Raw genomic sequence first — 17,534 nt, forward strand, 5'->3', positions numbered from 1 at the left:
GGCTCTTTCCTCTCCTGCGTCGCCTTTCCTTTGCCCCACCGTCCCCAGACCCCCCGTCTGCAATGCTGCCACACCGGCAGCTCCAAATTCTCAAAGTGCTCCTGTAAACTTACATTTTATATTTGGGGTTTCCATCTCCTTCATTTTTTTTTTGGTCCTTGGAGAAGTTCAACCTGTGGATTACATGGATCTGGAAACAAGACTGTGATCACCAATGGGAATGGAATAATTTACAAAAAATACGTTTTTTTTTAGTTTGCTGACAAGTGGAAGCTGATTGGATTTACACTGAAGCTGTGATTTTTCTGTAACTTCAGCATATGGAGGCTTAGGCCCCAACTCAAAGGATTATACCTGAAATAGTTTCCATATCACCATGGCTGAAGGTAGGACTGCTACACCTTACCGCTCTGATATGCTGTGACACAATGCCTTGATAATATATGCTCCACCTGTAATAAATAAATGTCAATGTTTTGATAGGGTGCGTCCTCCTTGGAAAATGTGTTGAAAGTCGGTTGCTATAAATACAGGAGATCATGTAGCCACAGTATTTGCGCCGCTCTCTTGTGACAGAATGCTGACCTCTGGGTTTTCAGCCAACTTATGTCAGAGTACAGAATAAGTATTGGGAAAATATACTCACCTCAAATTTAAATGTACTGGTTCTGCAATAAAATATTCCATGTGACTGATTGATAATTGTGTGTGAAATTATTTGATTGTTCATATTGAAGCAGCAATGTTTATGTGACATTTTGCTGTAGTAGCTGTTGAGGTGGTGTTGGTTTTGAGTATTTTATATGTATTTTATTTTATATAGTCAGAAGATAAACCTTAGTGGTTGTGAAATTATTAAAGGGAGAGTACATTTCTGGTACACACATCTGTTTGTAGTTTTTGGACTTTATGATGTGGTGAAATATTAAATTAATTTGACCTATTTGGGCTTGAAACTGTCATTTCAATGAGACCATGTTAAAAGTTTGGAGGAAATTGCTTTCAACTGAGAATGGAGCAACAATTCCCCCTTAAATTCAGCTAAATAGAAGTACAAAGAAACTTTAAATGGATATAGTTAAGTTAAGTACAAGTGCAGTATGTGAGTGAGTTACTTTCCACTAAGGATTTTAGACTGTTTAATTGTCCTGCTGTGTTTTGCATAACCTGATCAAACGATTGATATATAACCATATATATATATATATTTTGGATAATGAAGCTTCAGGCCTGGAATAAGAACAATACCTCCATCATGATTTTCCTTTATTATTAGTAAACCCTTGCGATGTCCATTCAGTATTCTTTAGTTGAGTGGAAATGTTGTTTTTTAAGGATTTATATGAGGAAGTGACTCACGAGGGAGGTATGCTCGGAGCTCATTCACAGTTGGAAGGTGTCTCTAACACCCTGGCACCAGTTCAGCTCCAGTACAGCAGTTAGTTAATGATGATGAGGCTGTCATGAAATGTGGTCACTGGCTTTATCCACTGCTACAGGTGGGAATCAGGTGCAAATGTCTTTATAAAATGCATAAGATGAAACTGGGATAGCTGAGTTCTGCATTTTCTGATCTGTAATGTGACAAAATGTTGAAATCTCAGATAAATCTAATTCATATATTAGTTTACATGTATTTGGAACACACAGGAATATGACGCTATTCTATAAATGTAAAAATTAGACACTGTCTTCTCCATGTTATGTTCAAATCCTTTGACCTGACATGAAGTCTCCTTCACCTCTCAGGGATTAGCTGCAGTGTGAAAATGATCAGACTGGAAAAGTGGCTACGAAGGATCATTATCTTTTTTGCGTACTAACTTCATTAAGTCATTAAAGTTATTTTCTCACTGACGCATAACCTCAGAAAGAATTTGCTAATTAATTAATGGGGAAAGTACCAGTGGATACTTTTAGTCTCAGTCATCTAAATGCAGTAGATTGTATCCAATTTCCAAGATAGACACATTATATCAGCAACTTCTGTTCATAAGTTTTTCAACATGGTTCTAAATCACTCTTCATTGATTGCTGATTCACATCCTCCCTTTAGGGTGAAGATGATGATGTAAAAATGTACAGTTTTCAGTTGGAACATTATGTTTGTAGCAAATCAAACAGATTTCAATATTTAAGAGTTTAAAACATCTCATGAGGATAAACCGGTAGCTACAGAAGAATCATTTGTTTTATTGTATAAAATATATAAAAATTGTTCTGTGTTGGTGGATTTAACAGTGAAAAAATAAACTTGTGATGGACGCACTGTAACATTTGGCGTTTATGTGATATGCGCTCATCCTGATATATTTGCAATAAGCTATATCAGGCGATATATTGTCACTGCACTTTTCCAATGCACTTATGCAAGAGCCATTCCTCTGTGAAATGATGCTCAGTATCAACGTACATGCTATTATGTCATTATGCACTTTATTGCTTAGTATTTGGTTTGTACTACGACATATTACAGTGAATATGCTGATTAGTCCGAGTTAAAATAACTTCCAGTGTTGCAGCATTTGCATAGTAAGCAACAATATAAAGATCACATCCTAAAGATCCTAATGTTGTTCAGAGTTCTTAAAGACACTTTGTCTTTTCACAAACAGGAAGCAAACCGGCCTCCCCCACTCCAGCCAGTGGGTCCAGTGGGTCCAGTGGAGCAGCGGCACCACAGACGAGCTCTCTCAAGTCTAAAGGTGTGGGCCTCCTCAGGAAGGTGAAGGTGTCTGTGGAGCTGCTGATCGCTCTGGCCGCTCTGCTGTCCTGGTTGGTTGTAGGGGTGGTGATGTTTGACTTTGTGGAGTACAAGTCTGTCCCGGGTAAGTCACACACACACACACACAAACATATCTCCTTTTATTGTTTTTGCTCATCAGATATGAAGGATTATTGTGTGTTTGTGTTCTCAGACATTCAACAAATCATTACGGACCCTGTGCAAGCTATGAACGACGCTGTAGATGAAGTTTCCAGTCTGCTCAACAAATTTCAAGGTACAGAAGAAAAATTGGACACAGGTTGCTCATTGTTTTTTATGTTTGAAAGCAAGCATAGTAATACATAACTCTCTTTTCTGGGCCTCCAGAATGTGCACCTGATTTAAGTGACCCCGCGTCTACTGCCGCTTATGTAGCTGAAGAAATAGCAGAAGCGAAAGATGGATTTGTTCGACATTTTTCAGACAAGGACGGTATGGCAACTCGCTCGTACTCAAAGAATCACACACATTTTACGTTAAAAGTGACATAACTATATCCCTCCAAACCCGCAGGAAACTTCTACCTCAGCTACGTCGACCCTGTGGTCATCGGACGACAAGTTTTCCATTCAACCAACGACTTCATGGGTGGAGTGGTGTGCTCCGTCAGGGAATCACTGTGTGCTATTGTGGACACTTTATTGAATACTATATCGGGTATAGCTGAAGGTATGTATTCCATGTTTTAATACTTCCAAACTGTTTGTCTTCCCTGTTTCACATGCAAGTTAATGACATATGCTAACTCATCTTTAAATAAAACTTAATTAACAATCTCTTTGTTTTTCTCAGGAAAAATTGACCTTAACTCCATTGACCCTGTGGTGACAGGCAGAGGCGTCTTCAGTGTTATGAATGGGTTCATATGTGGAGTGCAGGACTACATCCAGAATGTGCTCTGTGCCATTTGGGACACTATTCTGGACGTGGTGAAAGGTAATTACTCTCCTTGTTTAACAGCTGCAATCGCTTAACGTCTTAAATGACTAATAACGTATTACACGGCATTGATTTTTCATATCAGTCCTTAGTATTTGTTGTTTTATTTGTTCTCCTTCACAGGAACCACTGACATCAGCTTCATGGATCCTGTGTCAGTTGGCAGAAACGTCTTCAGCGTGACTAACGACACTTTGAGTGGAATAGTGAGCTACGTCCAGGACGTACTCTGTTCCATCATAGACAGCACACTGGATATTATAAAAGGTACCTGCTCCATATTTAACCTTTGTATTGTTTACATGTCATATTATCATGTTTCTTATAAATTAATCTTTATTTCTTACCTATATTTATTCTTTACTTTATCAGCATTGTTACTAAATATAACTGATAGCCTGTGTTTTGTGTGAGTAACAATGTCATTTATATAGACATGGACAAAATGACAGCACTCAAGAGTGAAGCCAAATCATTTTGATCGCCCTCTGGTGGCTGACTGCAGTATAGGTCATAAAACCCTGCTTTTTCTGTGTTAGCAGATGGGACATGGACCAAAATAAAAAGTAAAATTACACGTAAAATAAATATTTCCCTAAAGAAGGGTTTCTGTCATTTTGGGTGGTTCATGTCACACTGAAATTTATTCATGTGTAAATTTTTCCGACTTACGTAGACTCTGGCTCCGCATAAGGTCACAGGGCAAGATGGTGGCAGCCACATTCAGAATATTCTGGCTTCATTTTTGTGGGAGGGGGAGACATGTCACCAATCTTTATAAAGAGTCCATGGTCTAAAATAATCTAAATCAGTTTACTGTAACCAAAGATTGTCTAGCTTTTTTCCTTTTTGTCTTCAATCATCTTTTCAAATTTTCCTGTATAACAAAAAAAAAAAAAACTGACTTTGTTTAATCAAGTAACTCACTGGAGTTTTGTTCTGAATGTTTGTTGCTCTTCCCAGGAACCACTGACATTAGCTCCGTTGACCCTGTGGCCATTGGCCGGAATGCTTTCAGTGTTACTAATGACATCCTGAGTGGAGTCGCAGGATACATCCAGGATGTGCTCTGTACAATCATGGATGTAATACTGGACACGTTAGAAGGTATCCATATTGGTTTTTAACCTTTCCCTAATCTGTGACCCATCTCAATGTATACACTGCTGTAGAGTGCTAGTTGCTGTTTCCACAAACCTCACGAGACTAAACTGTTTTGACGTCTCTGTGGGTCAGATATCCAGCAGGCTGTGGGATTCAGTCCCATGTCGGTTCTGAAGACGACTGCAGAAATCACCAAAGAACAGATGAACATGCTCGTGAGCTACGTCTCAACGATGGTGCTCGGTGATGAAGGTCGGTACCAACTACATCTAATGTGGTTGCAACATTTCTAGAAGTAAAGACATAGATAAGTATGATTTTGCTGACTGTGCGGTGTGCTGATTTTTCAGGGATCGTGTCTGAAGTGTCCATCGACCCCATGAAAGTTGTGGAAGATGCTGTGTTGGAGTTCACAGACAAGAAAGATTTGTTCGTGGCTTACATGTCAAGCATGCTTGTTGGTGATCAAGGTATGATTTCTCATTTAGCTGTATACTATAATATTCTGTCTCAAATTCTATATATAGGAAAATATTTTAAAAAGTCACAATATTAAAATGTATACTGACACCTCTTGGGCATAATTTCTTCTCTTGTTCCAGGTGAACCTGTAGCCACGCCCGGTGTAAATGTAGTAACTCAAGAAGGTTTCACTTTTTATTATTACAGCATTAATACATTTACAAACATAGTATTAACCTGTTACTGTTTTGCAATATTCTTATACACTAATTCAGCATTAACAGTCACCGTTACTAACACGTGTGTGTTTCTTTTGTTTAGATGAAACTGTAGCTTCTCCATCCGATATAACTTTGGTGAGAAAAAAAGGTAAGAACTGGACTTTATTGAATTTTTATATCAAATCGTATTTTAATATTCAAGCCAGTTAATTATCTTTTTGACACGTAGGAGTATTTCTGCCATCTAAGAAAAAAGGTAAGAAAATGTTTGAAACTTTAAGATGTGTTTTTGTACAATGTGCAATGTGTGTTGCCAGCAGATAGTTCGCATAGACCTGTCGTGTCTGTCCTCCGTCTTATCGTGTGGCCTTTCGTGCATGAAGATTTTTGTTTTTCTTACCACTTTACAAGTCTGCCTTACAATAGGTCATGTTCCATATAACCTCCATTCAAACTCCATCTGTGCTCATTATATTATGGCATGAACAAACATGCATCATAACCTCTGTACATTTTTTATCTCAATAAACCTCTGTATGCAACCGAGTTGTTTGCGTCTGTGTCTCTCCCTCAGTTTGTCTCACTGACTGTTTCATGGAACTGAATTCATGGGTTTTGCCATTAAGTTGTTTTCATTCATATCATCATGTTTTGTGTCCTATGCTTGAAAAACTGGAAATAATTTGTAATATTGCACATGTATATTTGTCTAATTTGTGTGTTTTGAAGTTGCATTCCTCTGCTGCCCTCCTCTGCATTGTGCAAGCATCTTCTGTACAACTGAACGACTGACATCTGTATTTCTACTGTTTAAACATCTGTAACACACAGGGTGTGTGTGTGTATCTTGATTTTTTGTACTGGATGTCGTGCGGCTGTGTGTGAAATACTTTTACCTTTGCATGAAATCATACAGGTTTACACCACATCTCAAAAGTGAGCAATGAGAATATAATTGATTGTTGCCATGTTTGGTGTTAGAATTTTCTGAGGTTCAATTGGGAAGGGAAATGTCAAAAGAATATATTCCTGTAAATATTCTATATTTTTCTTATGGTCAATAAATCCCATCAAACCAACAAGGAGCTGATCCCACTAAGTATTGTCTGTGTAACCAAAGCCTGATTCCAGAAATACATGGTGAAGGGACTAAATTCATGAAGCATTTTTAGTGTTAATAACCACTCAAAGTGCCTCATACTACACATCCACACACTCGCTATATGGAACAGGCTGAATTTAGGGTTCAGGGTCTTAGGGTTCGACTCAAACCACTCAATGGTTAGGTTGGTGGACGATGGGCTCTACCTCCTGAACCACTGCTGCCCACATCAAAGAGCCAACAAATTAGGATATATTGATAAAATGGCATGTCTATTAATAATAGAATAGTTTTAGAAAAAATGGACAAACTACTCCGGTTTGATGTTTGGTAGGAAACTACCATGTCCAGCATTTTTGTTATTGGTTTTGTTCTTTTCTTGGGATTTGTTGAGAGTGAGAAAAATGCAGAACAACTTCAGGTTCACAATTTACGTTAAAATGAACGAGGCCTTAATCAAATTGGGAAAATCTTTAACTGCACCAATCAATACACTCACACCATACATTATCTCAAGGCACTTTTCAGAGTAAGGTCCTTACAACAAAGAGAAACCCAACAGATCCGATCAAGCACTTGGTGACTGCGGAGAGAAAAGACTCTCTTTGTGCATGTGGTGTAAACTGTACGATGTAATGAATGGTTTCTGTAAATCATTGTTCCCATTTCACCTCATCAAATTACCTTTGTACCTTAAAATTAGTTTGGATCTGCATTTCCAAGAGAAATGCCAAAGATATGACTTTTCAGATAAGAGAGATGACACAGGCTGATGATACAGTTGCAGAGATTATGCAAGCGGCCAAAGATGAAGCTGCTCCCGCACAGATAGGTGAAGACTCAAAGACTGAGGAGGAGGAGGAGGAGGCTGAAGTTCCCACTGACGCTGCCAGTGAGACAGATGTGCACGAGGAAGAGGAAGATGATGGTATTTCACATGTTTTTTCTTAAATAGTCACATTCATTAGGCATAGGCACTAAATTTCTTACTGTCACATCACTAGTGAAACATGTCGACCTTGAAGAAACAGAACATGAACTACCACTGGAAGATGAGGCCGTCATTGATAATGATGACAAGGAGGAAGAGACAGAGGAGAAGGAAAAGGAGAAGGAAGCACAGGAGGAGATTGTAGAGGAGGAAGGTGAAGAAAAGGAGGAGGACTTAAAAGCAGTGGAAGATGAAGGAGAACAAGTCGACATTAATACAGTGATGGTTGAAAACAAAGAGGAGGAGAAGCAGGAGGAACCAAAAACAGATGAAGTGGTAGAGGATGAAGATGAGGAGGAGGAAGAGGAAGTCAAAACTGAAGCTTTGGAAGTAGCGGAGGAGGCCAAAACTGAGGATTTGGAAGATGATGAAGAGGGGGAGGCCAAAAATGAAGATTTGGAAGAAGAGGCCAAAACTGAAGTTCTGGAAGAAGATGAGTTGGCCAAATCTGAAGATTTGGAAGAAGATGAGGAAGAGGAAGTCAAAACTGACGCTTTGGAAGTAGCTGAGGAGGCCAAAACTGAGGATTTGGAAGATGATGAAGAGGGGGAGGCCAAAAATGAAGTTCTGGCAGAAGATGAGGTGGCCAAATCTGAAGATTTGGAAGAAGATGAGGAAGAGGAGGCCAAAACTGAAGTTCTAGAAGATGAGGAGAGACCAAAACTGAAGTTCTGGAAGAAGAGGAGGAGGTCAAAACTGAAGATTTGGAAGAATATGAGGAGGAGGAGGCCAAAACAGAAGTTCTGAAAGAAGATGAGGTGGCCAAATCTGAAGATTTGGAAGAAGATGAGGAAGAGGAGGAGGCCAAAACTAAAGTTGTGGAAGAAAAGGAGGAGGAGGCCAAAACTGAAGCTGTGGAAGAAGAGGAGAAGGAGGAGGAGGAGGAAGAGGAGGAGCCTACAACTTTAGTATTGGATGAGGAGGAAAAGGCCAAAACTGAAGATTTGGTAGAAGATGAAGAGGAGGAGGCACATAAAACAAAAACTGAAGAGCTTCCAGAAGAAGTTGGAGAGGTAGAGAAGGAGGAGGAGGAGGAGGAGGAAGAGAGCAAAACTAAAGAAGATTTAGTGGAAGATGAAGAGGAAAAAATTGAAGAAGAGACTAAAGAGGAGGAAACTGTAAATATAGATCTTCATGAGGATGAAGAAAGAGATGAAGAAAACATTGAATTAACGAACACTAAGCTAGAAATAGAGGGCGATGAAGCTTCAGAGGAGGAAGGAGAAAAGCATGACGAAACAGAAGCTGAGGACGAAGATCCTAAAACTCTGTCGGCTGAAAAACTCAGCAACGTCAGTGTTGTACCTGAATCCGATGATGAAGACAATATGACCTCTTTTCCTTCTGGTTATGACCAAGACAAATACTCCGACGTCATCGATGACGAAAACAACAACAACAGTGAGAACAGTAAAGCTGAAGCTAAAGGAAGGAGGAAACATCTCGTTCCCTTTGAGGGGATCAGAGGAGTCAGATCCAGAGCTGCTCTCAAAGACGAAGAGCAACTCCACAAACATGACAAAGGTACAAAACTCACCGTCATCATCATCATCACACATCTTTCAACATTGTTTTCATTATCAGGGAATGAAAATGTTTCTGAATGACGAGTGTGTTAAATGTGCAGTAATGTGTTGACAGACTGAATTTCTTTTCATCTAACAGGTATTTGTTCAACTATTTGTGTCACATGTTTCGTAGTCTACTTTCATTTCAGTGAATTTTTTGCTAACGTCTGAAAATTTTCTTGTGACTGTTTTAAACTCTACAGGTGGAAAACTTAGTTGAAATTTGTTTAAAACCTGTGTTTCACAGATCACAGTGTGTTTAGCGTAGCTTAGCACAAACTGGAAAACAGTTTGAAGGCTTTTATTTCACAATACACATTGATTAATGGTTAATTAATACCCTACACTCTCTGTTACCTCATCATCTTTCTTTGCCTTCACCCTTTCCTTTCTTCATATCTCTGTATGATTTGAGGTATAAGTGCAATTTGTTGTGCTAAAGATTAGCTTAAAAAACCTCTCTATGTATCCTCTGTCGTCTGTGTGTATCTGCACTGCCTCTGAAAAAAGCTTGATTTTTTTTAAATCATAGCTTTAGGCAGTTGCTCTCAAATTCACTCAAAGTCAGTATAATTTCTCTCCGGTCTGAAAAATAGATTTGTGTGCCTGACCAATCTTGGACACAGCAATAGACTGATGCTGTTCTTCTCACTAGGAGAAACAACGATTTCCCAAAACGCTGGTGTGTGCGTTTTTTATTATACACCAGACTGATAAGGAAATAAAAATGGACCTAATAAGGTCAAGTTAGTTTTATTTATATCAGAAACTCTTTTTGAGTCGGGTGCTAACAGCTGTGAGGAAAGAGGATCTGCGTACAGCACCTGTGAGTTCAAGCTCCTTCAACATTTTCTTTTCGATGACTCAGTAAAGACAAATCTATTTCCTGAAGCGCTAATTATGTACTTAGGTGTTCCTTCTTTAAACAGTCATTGCTGTTTGTCAATGCAGGGAGATAGTACAGCTCTAGAGCAGCTAGATGGAGCCAATAGGCTGAGGAAAAAAGTGGACAGGTCTCTGGATGAAGAGATAGCTCAACGTGTTGTGTCCTATCTGCCCTGTTCATAGTTGGCCTACAGTACGTCAGTGTAATAACTGCATAACATTACTTTAAGTACATCCCTGCAGTATAAATTTAAAACTTAAGTCTGATTGTTTGAACAATTTAACAAAGCTTGTGGTGTGTTTAATGCTGTTGTGTGTTTAATGCTTTAGTGCTCCTAGTGCTTATGCAAGCATGAATATTTGTTATTAGTCATGATGATGATAGTACTGGTCTGACACTTGTCATTGTCACTGTGTCATTTTCTACATATGTTTGTATGATGAACTTTAGTTCTTTGCACTTTCTACACAACACTTTATCCCCAAATTAATTCTATACATCCAAAGGTTGTTACTAAATTTAGTGATCGGGTATAATTCAGTTTGTAGTTTTGCTTAAATGGGAATTTATTGCTGTTTACAGACCTAAAATCCACAGAACCTGAGGAGGAGAAAAAAGACAAGGGAGCCAAACTTGAAGAAACTATAGACAAACTAAAAGACGAAAAGCCAAAGAAGGAGCTCAAACCTGAAACAAAAACAACTGAGACTAAACCAGAGAAGACTGAAGGTAATCACAACTGATTATAAAATTAGCAAAAGTATGAAAGATGCTGTTGAAAAATGTTTGTTTTTTTTAATTTCAAAATACTTGAGTAAACAAGCTCTGAAATATGGCCCAATATAGCAATATTTAAGCACACTGTTTACAGAACATAGAGATAATACTGTTCACCATAAAACACTACATACACAAAACTGTTTCAGCATAACATTTAACAAAGGGCAGAGGTGACTTTGTCCAGTTTTAGGTCTGCTCTACCTTTAAGTCTGTTTCAGACATGTTACAATACATGAAAACTGACACTTGATTGCTTTTAGAAGAAGGGGTCGTAAAGGAGCTTCCCAAAGAAGAGAAGGAAGTAAAGAAACCACCTAAGGAAGAAAAGGAAGGTAAGAAACCATCCAAAGAAGATAGAGTGAAGAAACCTTCCAAAGAAAAGAAAGAAGCGAGAAAACCTTCAAAAGAAAAGGAAGAAGTAAAGAAACAACCCCAAAAAGAGAAAGAGGCCAAAAAACTGCACAAAAAAGAAAAGGAAATCAAGAAACCAGATAAAGAGGAGAGGGAAGTTGAGAAACCCTCTAAAGAAGAGAGAGAAATAAAGCAAACTCCTAAAGAAGAGAAAGAGGTGAAGACGCCTCCTAAAGAAGAGAAAGAAGTCAAGAAACCCTCTAAAGAAGAGAAAGAGGTGAAGAAGCCTCCTAAAGAAGAGAAAGAGGTGAAGAAACCACCTACAGAAGAGAAAGAGGTGAAGACGCCTCCTAAAGAAGAGAAAGAAGTCAAGAAACCATCTAAAGATGAGAAAGAGGTGAAGACGCCTCCTAAAGAAGAGAAAGAAGTCAAGAAACCACCTAAAGAAGAGAAAGAGGTGAAGAAGCCTCCTAAAGAAGAGAAAGAGGTCAAGAAACCACCTACAGAAGAGAAAGAGGTGAAGACGCCTCCTAAAGAAGAGAAAGAAGTCAAGAAACCACCTAAAGAAGAGAAAGAGGTGAAGACGCCACCTAAAGAAGAGAAAGAAGTCAAGAAACCACCTAAAGAAGAGAAAGAAGTCAAGAAACCACCTAAAGAAGAGAAAGAGGTAAAGAAACCACCTAAAGAAGAGAAAGAGGTGAAGATGCCTCCTAAAGAAGAGAAAGAGGTGAAGAAACCATCTAAAGAAGAGAAAGAGGTGAAGACGCCTCCTAAAGAAGAGAAAGAAGTCAAGAAACCACCTAAAGAAGAGAAAGAAGTCAAGAAACCACCTAAAGAAGAGAAAGAGGTGAAGACGCCTCCTAAAGAAGAGAAAGAAGTCAAGAAACCATCTAAAGATGAGAAAGAGGTGAAGACGCCTCCTAAAGAAGAGAAAGAGGTGAAGAAACCATCTAAAGAAGAGAAAGAGGTCAAGAAACCCTCTAAAGAAGAGAAAGAGGTGAAGACGCCTTCTAAAGAAGAGAAAGAAGTCAAGAAACCATCTAAAAAAGAGAAAGAGGTGAAGAAGCCTCCCAAAGAAGAGAAAGAAATCAAGAAACCACCTAAAGAAGAGAAGGAGGTGAAGAAACCATCTAAAGAAGAGAAAGAAGTCAAGAAATCACCTAAAGAAGAGAGAGAGGTGAAGAAACCATCTAAAGAAGAGAAAGAGGTGAAGAAGCCACCTAAAGAAGAGAAAGAGGTGAAGAAACCATCTAAAGAAGAGAAAGAGGTAAAGAAGCCTCCTAAAGAAGAGAAAGAGGTGAAGAAATCATCTAAAGAAGAGAAAGAAGTGAAGCAATCACCTAAAGAAGAGAGAGAGGTGAAGAAACCATCTAAAGAAGAGAAAGAGGTGGAGACGCCTCCTAAAGAAGAGAAGGAGGTGACGAAACCATTTAGAGAAGAGAAAGAGGTGAAGACGCCTCCTAAAAAGAGAAAGAGGTAAAGAAACCATCCAAAGAAGAGAAAGAGGTGAAGATGCCTCCTAAAGAAGAGAAGGAGATGAAGAAACCACCTAAAAAAGAGAAAGAGGTAAAGAAACCACATAAAGAAGAGAAAGAGGTGAAGACGCCTCCTAAAGAAGAGAAGGAGGTAAAGAAACCATCTAAAGAAGAGAAAGAGGTGGAGACGCCTCCTAAAGAAGAGAAGGAGGTGACGAAACCATTTAAAGAAGAGAAAGAGGTGAAGACGCCTCCTAAAAAAGAGAAAGAGGTAAAGAAACCATCCAAAGAAGAGAAAGAGGTGAAGATGCCTCCTAAAGAAGAGAAGGAGATGAAGAAACCACCTAAAGAAGAGAAAGAGGTGGAGAAACCACATAAAGAAGAGAAAGAGGTGAAGACGCCTCCTAAAGAAGAGAAGGAGGTAAAGAAACCATCTAAAGAAGAGAAAGAGGTGGAGACGCCTCCTAAAGAAGAGAAGGAGGTGAAGAAACCATTTAAAGAAGAGAAAGAGGTGAAGACGCCTCCTAAAAAAGAGAAAGAGGTAAAGAAACCATCCAAAGAAGAGAAAGAGGTGAAGATGCCTCCTAAAGAAGAGAAGGAGATGAAGAAACCACCTAAAGAAGAGAAAGAGGTGAAGAAACCATCTAAAGAAGAGGAAGAAGTGAAGAAACCATCTAAAGAAGAGAAAGAGGTGAAGATGCCTCCAAAAGAAGAGAAGGAGGTAAAGAAACCATCTAAAGAAGAGAAAGAGGTGAAGACGCCTCGTAAAGAAGAGAAGGAGGTGAAGAAACCATCTAAAGAAGAGAAAGAGGAGAAGACGCTTCCTAAAGAAGAGAAAGAGGTAAAGAAACCATCTAAAGAAGAGAAAGAGGTGAAGACGCCTCCTAAAGAAGAGAAGGAGGTGAAGAAACCATCTAAAGAAGAGAAAGAGGTGAAGACGCCCTAAAGAAGAGAAGGAGGTGAAGAAACCATCTAAAGAAGAGAAAGAGGTGAAGACGCCTCCTAAAAAAGAGAAAGAGGTAAAGAAACCATCCAAAGAAGAGAAAGAGGTGAAGAAACCATCTAAAGAAGAGAAAGAGGTGAAGATGCCTCCAAAAAAAGAGAAAGAGGTAAAGAAACCATCCAAAGAAGAGAAAGAGGTGAAGAAACCATCTAAAGAAGAGAAAGAAGTGAATAAATCACTTAAAGAAGAGAAAGAGTTGAAGACGCCTCCTAAAGAAGACAAAGAAGTCAAGAAACCATCTAAAGAAGAGAAAGAGGTGAAGATGCCTCCTAAAGAAGAGAAAGAGGTGAAGAAACCATCTAAAGAAGAAAAAGAGGTGAAGAAATCACTTAAAGAAGAGAAGGAGGTGAAGAAACCATCTAAAGAAGAGAAAGAGTTGAAGACGCCTCCTAAAGAAGAGAAAGAAGTCAAGAAACCATCTAAAGAAGAGAAAGAGGTGAAGACGCCACCTAAAGAAGAGAAAGAGGTGAAGAAACCATCTAAAGAAGAAAAAGAGGTGAAGACGCCTCCCAAAGAAGAGAAAGAAGTCAAGAAATCACATAAAGAAGAGAAAGACGTGAAGAAACCATCTAAAGAAGAAAAAGAGGTGAAGACGCCTCCCAAAGAAGAGAAAGAAGTCAAGAAACCACATAAAGAAGAGAAGGAGGTGAAGAAGCCATCTAAAGAAGAGAAAGAGGTGAAGAAGCCTCCTAAAGAAGAGAAAGAAGTTGACAAACCATCTAAAGAAGAGAAAGAAGTGAAGAAACCATCTAAAGAAAAGAAAGAGATGAAGACACCTCCTAAAGAGGAGAAAGAAGTCGATAAACCATCTAAAAAAGAGAAAGAGGTGAAGACGCCTCCTAAAGAAGAGAAAGAAGTCAAGAAACCATCCAAAGAAGAGAAAGAGGTGAAGACGCCTCCTAAAGAAGAGAAAGAAGTCAAGAAACCATCCAAAGAAGAGAAAGAGGTGAAGAAACCATCTAAAGAAGAAAAAGAGGTGAAGACGCCTCCCAAAGAAGAGAAAGAAGTCAAGAAACCATCCAAAGAAGAGAAAGAGGTGAAGATGCCTCCCAAAGGAGAGAAAGAAGTCAAGAAACCATCCAAAGAAGAGATCGAGGTGAAGATGCCTCCTAAAGAAGAGAAAGAGGTCAAGAAACCATCTAAAGAAGAGAAAGAGGTGAAGAAGCCTCCCAAAGAAGATAAAGAAGTCAAGAAACCATCTAAAGAAGAGAAAGAGGTGAAGAAGCCTCCCAAAGAAGAGAAAGAAGTGAAGATACCACCTAGAAAAGAGAAAGAAGTTGAGAAACCATCTTTAAAAGAGAAAGAGGTGGGAAAACCTCCCAAAGAAAAAAAAGAGGGGGAGAAGGCTCCCAAAGAAGAGAAAGAAGTCAAGGAACTATCTAAAGAAGAGAAAGCAGTGAAGAAGTTTCCCAAAGAAGAGAAAGAGGTTAAGTCTTCAATGGAAAGGAAAGAAGTGAAGAAACCATCTGAGGAGGCAAAGGAGATCAAGAAACCTACAAAAGAGAAGAAAGAAGACAAAGAAGTTGTCAAGAAGAGAGACACAGATACAGGTACAAACTGTAAAGGCCAACGATACAAGGATTTACACAATGTAAAGATCCACTGACTCCTTTGTGTCTTTGTGAGGCTCTACTTCACAGTGGTAGTAAGAAAAACTCACATCATCATTAGGACATGGTGACATTTAACAGGTATAATGTGCACCATCTTAGTTGAGTACGTTAGTAGTATGAGTGCTGACATGTGCTAATTAGCTCAAAACCTAAAGTACAAACTGAAATGGTGACCTGCTAATAGCATCACAGAAATTCCAGTTCATCCTTAAAGGATCATGAATGTCTGCACCAAATTTCATTGCAACCCGTCCAGACTGGTTGATATTATCATTAATAAAAATATAGTCATGATACATAAACAGTCCTCATAACAAGATATTTGTGATTACTTATAGAAGAATGAAGCTCTTTTTGCTGTACAATATGAAACTTATAAGTCAACTTTTCCTTTTTATTTCAGACGCCAGACGCAAAAAGGCTTCAAGTAGAATCCAAGTAGTCAAGAAAGAAATTGCATCTGTCCTGATGAAGGAACATCTTAATGTTACAAAAGCAGGTGAGAAAATATGCAAATGTTTTGGTCACTGTGAAGTTTAACCAGTCTGTCGAGTGTATTCATGGCCCATCAAAGTCATGCATTGGTTACATGGTAAACACAACAAGTGACTGCTGTTAGGATCCTGTTTCCTACAGTAAGTGTTACTTTCAAGTGGCATCGTTCCCTTCCCTAAATCAAGTTTTAGTTTCAACACTGTTATGTCTTCATTCCACTGATGGGGACGCCAAATCAATAAAATACCTCCACACAGAGCCTGTTTCGTCATCGAGGTATGACTTGTCTCTATCAGCGCCAAGAGCTCATCAGAATGGAAGGTTGCCAAGGTTCAGTCACAATTATTAGATTAGAATAAATTCTGAGACATAATTGAATGAAGATCAAATTCTTGGAATAGTTTGCCCTGAACAACACCCGAGTGCGATACTATAACTTAAGAATTAACTCTGTGTTGTCTTTTCAGCTGCAGAACCCAAGAGGATTATAAAGGTGGTGAGAGCTGTTAAAAGACAAATCGTTCCTATCCTGAAGAAGGAACATCTGAATGTCACTCAGTCAGGTCGGTAACAGGCCACAACCACAGTGTGTATTAACTGAAGTTACAGTGTGTAGAGTCATAAAAAAAACTAATTCTGACTTCAAATACACATCAAATTTTTGTTTGAAGTCTGAGTGGATGTGGAGCTTATCACCATCACCAGGTGTTTGTGTTGCTCAGAGAGCACGTCCCAGCATGCCATCATAAAGCTGTCATAAAGCTCATCATGAAATGCAGACAGTTATCTTAGCCAAAAGGCTGGTGTCTCATCTCAAAGCCCTGGCATGTTTTTTTGGACTGGGAATTAATAATTTAATTAAGATGTTCAGAGAACATGATCTGACACTTTTCTTTCATGCTCTAGGAGACAGTTTGCACCGATTCACAGAATCCTGAACCCTGCAACCAATTGTTTTGGAGAGCATGTAAACCTGTTGCTTCGGCATCCGTTGGCACAGTGTTATAATTACAGTAGATGCATGTCTGAGGCAAAGAAGATGTAATATATATTTTTGTTAATTTTATAATTTCCCCACCTAACAGAGGTTCCAAAGGTGAAAGCCAAACCGGAATCTGCAAAGAAAGGTATGAACATAATTTTCACATTTTTAAATTCTGCAAATTCTTGTATACATGCTCTATAATTAATTAGTTTAATTTAACAATGTATAAAATTATATTCAGCCATATTCTAGTTTGATATTATGCAGGAATTTTACTTTTATGACACTTGTTTTTAATGTGGGTACACAAACATTGATACACACAATAAATTATTATAATAAATATTAAATAAATAAATATTATTATAAACTGAACTCAAAACATTTTTCTGTCCATTTTCCACCAGTGGCAGCTCCCAAAGAGCCCAAGAAGGAAACAAAGCCAGAAATCAAAACTAAACCTGTAAAACCAGGTAATGCAAACACTCAAGGTAATATTAACAACTGATAAGATTGTTCAGCTGTGATTGTAAACATAAAGACTTCTTGTGCCAATCCACAGATATCGATGCAGTGAAGAAAAAAGAAAAAACAACTCCTGCAAAGAAAGGTGTGACTGATTTTTTTAAAAAGTCCTCATGAATGATGCAGAATGCAAATTAATAATTTGTACTTATTAATAATAATTACACTGTATAAGGAGATGTTTCTGAAAAAAGCCCAAATCCGCATGTTAAGAAAGATGGAGAGCTCATTATCAGACCTCATACGACTCATGTTACATTGTTTGGC

The 17,534-nt window shown here is 38.6% G+C and overlaps 2 protein-coding genes across 2 annotated transcripts in view; both read left to right on the plus strand.

The window, feature by feature from the left end:
* On the plus strand, positions 1-10,768 carry LOC124851106 (protein Ycf2-like). Its single transcript, XM_047341614.1, has 16 exons — positions 1-386; positions 2,616-2,828; positions 2,919-3,002; positions 3,095-3,199; positions 3,281-3,436; positions 3,560-3,703; positions 3,830-3,973; positions 4,670-4,813; positions 4,943-5,062; positions 5,161-5,280; positions 5,413-5,457; positions 5,594-5,641; positions 5,723-5,749; positions 7,377-7,523; positions 7,600-9,110; positions 10,623-10,768. The coding sequence occupies exons 1-15, from the start codon at positions 377-379 to the stop codon at positions 8,331-8,333; spliced, it is 2,241 nt and encodes a 746-aa protein (XP_047197570.1). The 5' UTR covers positions 1-376; the 3' UTR covers positions 8,334-9,110; positions 10,623-10,768.
* Positions 8,915-17,534, plus strand: part of si:ch211-266g18.10 (muscle M-line assembly protein unc-89) — a 21,862-nt gene continuing 13,242 nt past the window's right edge. The window contains exons 1-9 of the mRNA XM_047341697.1: positions 8,915-9,110; positions 10,623-10,769; positions 11,081-11,152; positions 14,555-15,199; positions 15,666-15,761; positions 16,225-16,320; positions 16,843-16,884; positions 17,150-17,215; positions 17,305-17,352. Coding sequence (XP_047197653.1) covers positions 8,915-9,110; positions 10,623-10,769; positions 11,081-11,152; positions 14,555-15,199; positions 15,666-15,761; positions 16,225-16,320; positions 16,843-16,884; positions 17,150-17,215; positions 17,305-17,352 — 1,408 coding nt within the window. The remainder of the gene's footprint in view (positions 9,111-10,622; positions 10,770-11,080; positions 11,153-14,554; positions 15,200-15,665; positions 15,762-16,224; positions 16,321-16,842; positions 16,885-17,149; positions 17,216-17,304; positions 17,353-17,534) is intronic.

Source organism: Hippoglossus stenolepis, chromosome 10, assembly GCF_022539355.2.
Source record: "Hippoglossus stenolepis isolate QCI-W04-F060 chromosome 10, HSTE1.2, whole genome shotgun sequence".
Classification (NCBI taxonomy): domain Eukaryota; kingdom Metazoa; phylum Chordata; class Actinopteri; order Pleuronectiformes; family Pleuronectidae; genus Hippoglossus; species Hippoglossus stenolepis.